This window comes from Strongylocentrotus purpuratus, unplaced genomic scaffold, assembly GCF_000002235.5.
Source record: "Strongylocentrotus purpuratus isolate Spur 01 unplaced genomic scaffold, Spur_5.0 spur5_scaffold_9, whole genome shotgun sequence".
In the NCBI taxonomy this organism is placed as follows: Eukaryota; Metazoa; Echinodermata; class Echinoidea; order Camarodonta; family Strongylocentrotidae; genus Strongylocentrotus; species Strongylocentrotus purpuratus.
The window spans coordinates 7,856,210-7,866,681 of record NW_022145615.1 but is presented as its reverse complement, the minus strand read 5'-3'; the positions used below and the strand labels follow the sequence as shown (position 1 = coordinate 7,866,681).

Below are 10,472 nucleotides of genomic sequence, written 5' to 3'. Positions count from 1 at the left end.
TACAAGATGATTCAATATGGGCATGTGGGTTTGTTCGTGAAACGTAGTCCCACGCTATTAAATTCATGTTCTTTTTTCTCTCCTTTTCTAGTTCAAGCTAACCAAGGCCTTGGAATTTTGTGGAAGTGATTCACAGGAGGTTATTTGCCTCATGAGAGAGTAATTTAAAAACTTTCTATCTACGCAATTACTTGTCCTGTCCACTAACGTATTAATGAGGTGATGTTATAAGTTTCGAGTTCTTTTCTCTGTTGTTTTTCATTCAAAAGGGAAGCTCTGGGTAACACAACTATAGTATGCCTATTAATTTGGCTAAAACAACTGACAGTAATTGATATAATGGTACTTGATCGATATGGGTATACTGTGCCATTTCCTTTCTCCTATGTATTATTATACCAAACCAAGGATCAGTATGTTCCAAAATCTCGTCAACAAAAAAATTAGAGGACAGATCAGAAGAGACAAGGTGAAATGTAAGAGTGATTTGGAGGAAGGTTCCTTACAGGGGCGTAGCGTGGATCCAGTCATTGAGGGGGGGGGGCACTGCCATCATCTGAGGGGCACCTGGGCCCTGTTTCATAAAACCTGTTATCAATAACAAGTTACAAGCTAATGTTATAAGCTACTGAAATCATGGCATCTGATTGGCTGAGATCAAATTTGTCATAGAAATTTAGCAGTTGTATATAGATAACAGGTTTTATGAAACTGGCCCCTGGACTTACTGGCTTACACTTAGCAAGCTAGGCTACCGATTAGGAGAAAGTGGGACGATGTTCTTTCCTCTTCTTTTCATCTTTCCTTTCCCTCTTCTTTTTTAAAAAAATCTGTTTATTTCCAACTTGATTGTAGGGCACGTGCCCCTGCGCCCCGTAGCTACAGTACACGCCGAAAATCTCCGCAACACGATTACACGATTTATTTTTAGGATTACACGGTTTACACGATTCACCTGAATCGTGTAACTGTGTAATCGTGTAAATTTACACGATTGAAGAATGTCGCTCTGAATCGTGTAATCGTGTAAATAGTTAAGTGCATTGGTCGGATGATTCGACCAGATGTAACAATCGTGTAACTGTGTAATCGTGTAAATTTACACGATTGAAGAATGTCGCTCTGAATCGTGTAATCGTGTAAATAGTTATTAGGGTTATAAGGGCATTGGTAGAACGATGTGACAAGCTGCAACAATCGTTAAATCTTATCCTGCTTACACCAATTGCTTTATACACAACTTACCTTCAGTGTACATCAGTTAATTACTGTACTTTATATTCGTGTATAAACCTCAGCACTTTCCACTAACATGTATCGTATACTAATCCGTGAGACAAGGTAGGAAAACGTCAGAAACAGGAAGACATGATAGATGAAATAGTAAAGGAAAAAAGATAGCTACGAGGAGAAGGGAACATATAAAAGGAAAATGAGGGTTGAAAGGCACGATAAAGATAAACAGAAAAAAAGAGAGAAAAAAGGGAAAACTAAAAAGTTGACCGGAAGAAAAGAAAGAGTGAAATAGAGTGATAAAAAAAAGAAGGGCAAAACCTAGTAAAATTAACAGAAATGAGAAGGCTATGAAACGGAGAGGAAAAGAGACAAATTAATAAGGTAAGAGGGGAACATAATGAGGGAAAGAGAGGCGAGAAAGATATGGGGGAATGGAAAGATATTGAAAGAAAGAGAGAGAGTGAGAGAGAGAGAGAGAGAGAGAGAGATAAAAAAAGCTTTAGTTGAAAGAAAAGGGGCACCGATCAGATTTTAATAGGGTCATTTATCGGTGTTGATGGGGGCATTTATCAAAACTGAAGAGGGGCACTTCTCGTACTTAAAGAGGGATACTTACTAGAGATTAAAAGGGGTGTGTGTCAAAAGAAAAGGAGCACTTATCAGAGTTGAAAAGGGGAAGGGGCACTTTTACAAATTAATAGGGACACTTGTCAAAGTAAAATAGGTACTTTTCCTACATACAAAGGGGCACTTTGGGGAAACTTGAAAAAGTGGGGGACACTGTGCCGCTAGCTAAACGTAACTCAAAGACAGTTGGCCATTCACTTATTCTATTCATTCTCGGCTTGCAACTGTTCCCTACACTCTGTAGCAGTGGCTTACATACTTACGTACATGTAATACCTATTGTTCAGGGGGATCCTATGTTCAAGGGGAACCCCCTGAACAATAGGTATTATGTAAGGATCTCTGTCTGTAGCTAGGGCAACGGCCTTTGTCCCCGGCGAGGGTCAATGGCAGGCCACATTCACAGTAAGCTTCTTTTGTATGTGACAGGAAGTGTGCCCTTAAGCCTTGACCGTAGCTCTTTATACATATAGCTGAATAATGCAATGTTGTAAAAGGTAATTTACGAAAATGAGGAACGCTAAAAAAGCAATAAGTGATCAAAGTCTAAGGCCCGAATTCACAAAGGAGGTTTGTCGACAAACCTTGGTTTTCGTGCGTCATATGACGCGTTTTTACAAACCAGGTTTGTAAAATGGATAATGATTGAATAAAAAAAAGTATAACGATATTCATAGTAACGAATGAGCTGGTGAACCGTAATTCTAATTGGTACAGCCTTGTAATGTAAGAGTATCACAACATACTTAATTATGTTAGCCCTCCTTTACATTTTGTAATCATTTTTACTTATTTACAACTTAGGAATAACAAAATTCCCCCCTTCCTTCGTCGTTCATCGCTTTTTTCTTTTTTCGGGAAGTGGACTGATTTTTTAACTTTCAAACATTCTATAATAAAACTAGAGACAAGACACTGAAATTGAAAATATATACAAGAGAAAGAAAGCGTAATCTTCGCTATCCCCTCGTATCGTCCACGTTGTCCTCGTTCAACCAAGAAGTAACTTCTTGCTTTTACTGAACTAGACGTCCTTAACCTGCTCACCATCACCACTGAAAATAAATTGTAACACAATTCCAGCGAGCAATCGAATCGTGTAAATTTTGAATCGTGTAATCGTGTTGCGGAGATTTTCGGCGGGCAGATTACACGATTACACGATTCGACCTGAATTGAGGAATCGTGTAAATTTACACGATTACACGTTTACACGATTCAAATTTCGCTTCATTGGCAAAAAACGAATCGTGTAAAATAAATGGTTACACGATTCCCGCGAGCAGTCGAATCGTGTAAATTTTGAATCGTGTAAATCGTGTTGCGGAGACTTTCGGCGTGTACTGGGATAGGGGGACGCTTTTGTAAGGAGAATGTCAATAACCTAACAAGGGTAGTATTTAGAGCGTATGAGAAAGGAGTATATAGAACAGGCCTTCTCAACTGGCGGCGCTTGCGGTCAGTCGGAGTGGCGCGCGACTGTTGCAACAACAAAACAAAAAAAACAGAAAGAAAGCAAATAGACCAATACTCAGCGAAATCAAGAAGTTGCAGTCGAATTTGAGCCCAAAATGCCTGCTTAACAAACAGGAAGAAAGGGGAATTTATCGTTTTCTACCATTTTATACGAATGTAAACCTAAGGTCTGAACAACAATTAGCTTGCGATCAATTCGTTTTTTTTTATTTTCACTTTATTTTGACATTTCTCGTGTTTATTGGACACCAAAAACTACATATAGAGTCAAAATATACCTCCAGTGTAATTGTACCCAGGAATTGTACTAATTTGTTCACATCAAAATGAAATTATGATTGGTTATATTGTGGAATGAAATGGTGCTAAAAATGCCCCATTTGGGCCTTTAGAAAGCCCTAAATTCACCAGCTTCAGGGGGCTTCGCCCCTGGACCCCAACGATTTTCGGCTCGGTCGCTACGCTCCCTCGCAGAACAGTCAACCATACAAGGGTGGCACTTCAACTACAAATTATTTTCGTTTTGGCACTTCTAATAAACTAGTTGAGAAGGCCTGATATAGAACGATGATGCAGAGGGGAATTACGAACAAAGGAGAACTCAAGGGAAGTATAGACGGGGATTATGAACAGACGGAGAGAAACAAGAAACATATCAAAGAGAGGAGAAAGAGAGTATACGGGACAGAGAGGTGAGTGAATATGAAAAGACTGAGAAAGGGGTACGGAGGGTGGAATAGATGGACAAAATAATAGACGGGGAAAATAGGAGCCTGCTACAGGAGAGAGAGAGAAACATCGAAAGACTAAGGAGCTTGGGTAGAGTGAAAGAGAGAGAGAGGTAGTGAGAGAGAGAGAGAGAGAGAGAGAGAGAGAGAGACAGAAAGAGACACAGAGAGAAAGAGAGACAGCTAGAGACAGAGGAAGAGATAGAGAGAGGGAGGGAGAGACAGAGAGACAGATCAGAACGAGAGAGAGAGAGAGAATGGGGAAGAGGGACTTTCGTCAAAACTTGTCAGCACCCTCTATCGTTTACAGACATCCGAGGCCTTGTCAGGCACTCATCAACATTCAGCCAATCAGCGATAAGCCTGCACCCCTTTCCTCTCTAAATCTCTCTTCCCCTTTTACCCCCCATTCGAAGCCATGGTATAAAGAGGGGTGAGGTACCTAGTTTTGGAATAGATGCTGCCCAGTTTCTTTGCCAGGATAGTACTCAAATTTTTCTTCTTGTTTTAAACTAATCAATTTTCTTTTTGTCCAATCTCGACTCTATTGGAATCATTACTCCAACCATCATCATGAACGCTTGTGCTGTAATTCTCGCTGCATGTCTAGGTAAGTTCATTGTCGTTTGAATATTTTGTTCTTCTTTCTTTCTTTTTTTGCATAATTTTGTTTCATTTATAAGCACCTTTCCCGCAAAAAAAATGCTGAATTTTTCTTCAATTAAATGAATCATTCGTGAGATAAATAAATATTTTAACAAACAGAGGGTTTCAATAGAATAACTATTATAATCTTGGGATCTCCATACATTTCAAGGTCAGAATACTCTTTCCCCCTTTTTTCATCATAGAAACAGAAGGAAAAAAATATTCATGAATAATGATTTTAAATTAAACATAAACATGTGATATTCATTAAAGATTGCGAAATAACATATTTTTGCGATTCCGGCGAATATGACGACGACGACGATGAAGGCAAACGACGATGATTTGTCAAATCATGCAAAATGTAAGATGAAGCTCTTAAAGTATTGATAGAATTGGTAGAAAATTATTCCTATTAATTCCATTTACCTCCGACAAAATATATACCGATTTTTTTTTTTCTGGAGTTGGAATGCGTTGCTCTAGGTATGACTAAATTGCAATTAATCAGTTTTCGTTGTCTCGTTAATAATCTATTATCACCAGGGATTACTTAAAGAGCTTTTGGATGAGCTAGACATATTCCGATTGCACCTCTTCTAAATCACGATCAAGATCAGCATTGGGTGTTATTCAAGTTGAAGAGGAGACATGTTATTGACTTTGGCAGGAATGCCTCGAATTGCTGGGGCGACTCCAAGGTTATTTTGAATGGTCCAAGCCTCCAAGGGATAAAATAGGGCACGAGAATTCTAACTTTATATAGTGAATCACAGCCATAATTAAACCGGAACCTAGTTCTGTATCAGAGCGGCCTTCAATTTGACTTTGAAAGTTTCAACGTGCCTGGGAAGAGATACTTCAGTTAACCCGGAGTTCTAGCATTTATGGAGAAAAAAATTCTCACATAATTGAAATACTCAAACTAGACTTCTACATTGTGATAAACTTATACAGGTACATTACAAGACGTATAATTCCTTAAACTTTACTGACTATTAAAAAGGAAAAATAACAAGTCCAGCATCATCAATAGAAATAAGTTAATATTACACTATACTCACTGCAGACACCCATTTATAAAAGATAATCACAAAATAGTAAGTATTAAATATTAAGTAATAGTTAGAAGTAGAAAGTAAAAGTAATATTTTAGTTGTAACTAAACTACAAAATCATTAATAATATGTGTGCTAACTTACTTTACCGATAGAGATTTATAAATGAAAAAGATAAGTTTTAAGGACGATCTTGAAGGTCTGTCTTGGAGTCTGGCGGATGTGCAGAAGAAGGACAAATTATAGGGGGTACGGGAACAGTACATATTACCATCTATTTGCAGTCTCTAACATTAGGTGGAAGTTCTTTTTTTATATGCCCTACGTTCCGTCTCATTATCAGCACAATATATATTTAAACAAATCTTTAGACTTGTCTTTGCTTGTTGACAGTTATAAACGTGGGTCCGTATTTTGCTAATACAGTTAAAAACATCTCTGCCTCTAAGATCACGTTTAACAAAGAAAAACCTAAACTTCAAACTAACTTTCATTATTAAATCCGATTTCAAACAAATTAAAGCATAAAACCAACATTGGGTTGAAATTTAGTAGCACGCAGGTCAAATTGTGTGTATATAGAACAGGGCGTGGCGTATACGTAGTTTCTGCCAATACAAATACCACTGCCCCAAATGTTGCGTGAAATTGCTCCGCTAAGCTCCAAAGGAAGAGATAATTAGGCAAATTGGGGTGCATGACACATTCTGATTTTACTCATCGCTAGAAACAGCAGTACATAGCATTCTACCCCTCATAGTGCAGTTATAATACCTCTGACTCGCCATGTTTGAATTTGAAACCGATTTAGAACCGTCTGTAATTGCTTCTTCCATGTGCCACTTGATGGGGAATAACATTGCTCGGAAATGATCCGTCATCACTTCGCCTAGTGCGTCAAATGCGGTTTCTTGAAGGTTTTAAAGAGAAGATTGAGTTCAGGGCCCCGTTGCACAAAGCTTACCATTGATGGTAACTTTGCCATCAACTACCATCGAAAGCTTGATTTTGATTGGCTGTTGAGTCCTGTTACCATGGTAGTAACCATTGATGGCAAAGTTACCATCAATGGTAAGTTTTATGCAACGAGGCCCTGGTAAAGATGAAATAAAATTTGTGACCTTTCTTATTCTTTGAATGAATTTTTAGAAGAACTTTGTAGTAATATGCGCTGAAGAGGATTGCTCTTCATAATGCCCTCATATTCAAAATATTACGGGAAATAGCTGAAAGTTTGGATCAAACTTTCATGTCGCATTTGCGTGTGGTCCTAAATACGAATATCTATGTGCAGTGCACATGATTTTCAGGAAGATTTTGTGAATATAGACCATTTTGTTCATCTAGCAATATTAAACAATTATTATGTTGTATACTTCGAACTTTTCCCAATGGCATGAAATACTTCCAGTCGGTTTTCGTCACCATGATTGTAAACACACGACCAGATTATCGGTATCTTTAATAGTCCGGTATCCGCGATGGATGATAGATGCTCATCGTGTTTTCTGAGTGTCCCATTAGCTCATTCCAACTATTCTTTCGCCATTGATTTACGCGTTCAGGAAGTGCATGGCATCCGTTCGCTGTCGGTAAAAAAAAAAAATTCTTGGGTGTGACGAGTTAGGGGAAGTTATACTATAAATAGAATGACACGATGGTTCAGTGGTTTCGTATAACGGTGAGGTCTCTGGTTTGAAACAAAGTCGATGCGCTAGTGCCCTTTTCATTACCAAGTCTCTCGGAGATGACTTATATCCGTCGGTTGCCTGGTTGCGTTACTTATATACAAGCATACACATGCTTTCTTAGCAGTCAGGTAAAACCAACCACCCAATCAACCAATGTTATTTCTTGATGTAATAAGTCATTGCCGTCTCGATCCCTCTCTCCGGAGAGATTTTCTCTGGTTTATTTTTGTCACTTAATATCTGTTTTTAATTATTAATAAGAACTCGTTACTATTTCTTTTCTCCTAGAGGCATTTTTCGTTGCTTATTTTGGGTCTCTTAAAATGGTGTCTGTTTTCAATTTGAGAATAGTGAACGGATGTTACTTAATGTGCTTCACGAAGGTCGTACTAAGAGTGCTGATGATAATCCAAAACGATAAGTGTGATCATTTAATGGATGAGCATTTTAATTGATAAATTATGCTGATGTCGTGCAAGGAATCAAATTGGTTTTTAGTAATTTGGGTCTTAATAAATTATGTTCAATAGTAAATAATCATTTGGGGTCCACATGGTCTATAATTTCTTTATCTGAGTTAGAAATCGCACAGAATCACCGGCCTTTGCATAATAACAGTGTAAACCTACATGTAGCTTGCATTCCATTAATTTTTAATTTTGTTATAGAAATTAATAGAAAACATTTCTAAGACAACTAACCCCTGGACTGCATTACGCCCACGCTCCTACCCCAAACAAATACCCTCATGTATTATAACCATGCAGGCGCGTACGCAGGGGGGGGGGGGAGGGTTGGGGTTAACCCCTTCCCCCCCCCCCCCCCCCCTCCCCCTTTGGTATTTTTGGTGTGTGTATTTTGGTGGGGAAAAAAACCTTTGGTAATTTTTTTTTTTTTAATAAAAAATAAATAAATAAATAAATAAAAAAATTATACAAATTGCTGACCTAAAAAAGTTGACCTTACCCCCCCCCCCCCAACGGAGCAAAATGTCAAATTTTCAAATTTCGAGACCAAAAAAAAAAGTGTCCTCTTACCGGCCCCCTCTGTACACACTTGGGACCCTATTTTATACTTGGGGTACCATTTTTTGTTATAAATCTAGGACAGTCGATGACACTTTTCGACATGTATCAACTAGAGGTTTTTTTTTTCTTCTTCTTTTTGCTTGTGGAAATATCATGGTTTTAGTCTATTGGGTGTGATATTCTACCCATCCAAATTAAAAATTATTTCGCAATCAGCCCTGGAAAATCGGATGATAGTCAAAGTGAGAGCCTCTTTTCTACAGTAATACTGGAACAAATATATATTATGTATTTCGAAGCACATCTATGAATCATATTAATTTCTCTCATTTATTTCGATTTTGTCTAGGGTGTGTCATGGCCCAAGGAGACCCGTTTGGGGACTTAGGCGATTACGCAGATATGGTCGGCATGTCAACCGGCAACTCGGGAGAGATGACTAGCTTCGACGTCTTCGGTGCCGCAGCGGCAGCAGCCGCTGGTGCAGCTGGAGGCGGTATGGGCGGCGGCATGGGCGGAGGCGGTATGGGCGGAGCTGGAGGCATGGGCGGAGGCATGGGTGGAACCGGCGGCATGGCACATGGATACAACCCCGGTTACGGTAACGGAGCCGGTTACGGCGCCGGTTACGGCGGTGGACAAGGTTACAACGGTGGCGGCGGCGGTATGATGGGCGGCGGCAACCCCTTCGTGGACCAAGGATTCAACAGCCAGCCTTACAACAACAACCCACATCTCGTACGTGATGCCAACGGAAGAGCACAGGCCGTCTCGGCGTCGACCGTCGCGGGAGCTACCATTGCCGTCATCGTCGTCGTCGTCATCTTCGCCGGAATCGCAATTTACGTCGTTAGGCAGAGGAGAAATTCACGAGTGATGATTGCATCCGTCTAAATAGATAGACATTCATGAACACTCATTGAACCTTTTATACTCGTTAGCTTTCATAGACATTTAGTTCTGATAAATGGAAAAAAATAATCGCTTTAATATCAGCGCAGGAAGTTCTTACATGCATCAACACCTGAGCTCGTATTTACCTGAAGACCCACGTGCTTTAACAAAAATGCTGCCTTCATTATTTTTCAAATGCTATGTCAGCCTCACAATTTTATACATCCATGTTGATGATCTAATATATACTGTGCTCCATTGTATTTTATTTGTATCTTTCTATTATTTTCTTATGTTTAGTTACTTAGTGAGAGAGATTCTTGTAGTTTTGTATATAAGATTATGAATATTTTGTTCAAAGAATTATCAATCAATATGTTGTTTATTATTAAAAGAGAGATTGTTTCATTTGCATTTCAAAAGAACTTTTTCGAAAACCTGTTTTTGTATCTGTCATGATGTTACAAGAATTATTTTACTTCAGTTTTATTCGAATGGCCCTTTAAGAAGAATGTCGACAAATGGATTAGCTGGTATGAGTGATAACAGTGACGATAATCATGATGACGATGATGATGATGATGATGATGATGATGATGATGATTGAAAATATAAATGACTTCCAGGAGAGTGAAAGTAATGATGCTTATGAGGAAAAGGGGCAAAATGGAGTTTATGATGTTGATGATAATAAAAATACAAATAATAATAATAGTAATAATGATAATGATAATAATCAGGCACGGATCCATGGGGGAGCCCGACGGGCCCGGCCCGGCCCCCCCCCCCCTGGCAAAAAAACTGGTTAAAAATGGGATGGTATTAAACGTTAATTTTACCTATTTTAAACAAAAAACTAAAGCGCCCCCCCCCCAAAAAAAAAAAAGTTTTCCTTACCCCCCCCCCCCCCCCGCCACCACCCCCCCCCCCCCCCCGCTTATTCACCAGCTGGCTGATTCGCCGCTAAATATTTTCTCACCAATTGGGGGGGGGGGGGGGGTCGTGCTCGTTGAATGATAGACACGCATTACAATCATGTATATACAGAAACAAGAGGGACGTCTGTTGGTTTACCAAATATTGTAC

At 39.1% G+C, this 10,472-nt stretch overlaps 1 protein-coding gene across 1 annotated transcript; it reads left to right on the top strand.

The window, feature by feature from the left end:
- The first annotated feature begins 4,285 nt into the window (after positions 1–4,285).
- LOC576710 (glycine, alanine and asparagine-rich protein) lies at positions 4,286–9,811 on the top strand. Its single transcript, XM_794830.5, has 2 exons — positions 4,286–4,677; positions 8,842–9,811. Exons 1-2 carry the CDS (start codon positions 4,641–4,643, stop codon positions 9,384–9,386), a joined length of 582 nt encoding a protein of 193 aa, XP_799923.1. The 5' UTR covers positions 4,286–4,640; the 3' UTR covers positions 9,387–9,811.
- Positions 9,812–10,472: the final 661 nt, after the last annotated feature.

Excerpts from the sequence above, each read along its gene's own strand:
- LOC576710 (XM_794830.5), top strand. The coding sequence starts at position 4,641 with ATGAACGCTTGTGCTGTAATTCTCGCTGCATGTCTAG. Across the intron at positions 4,678-8,841 it reads AATTCTCGCTGCATGTCTAG|GGTGTGTCATGGCCCAAGGA; the intron begins GTAAGTTCATTG and ends GATTTTGTCTAG.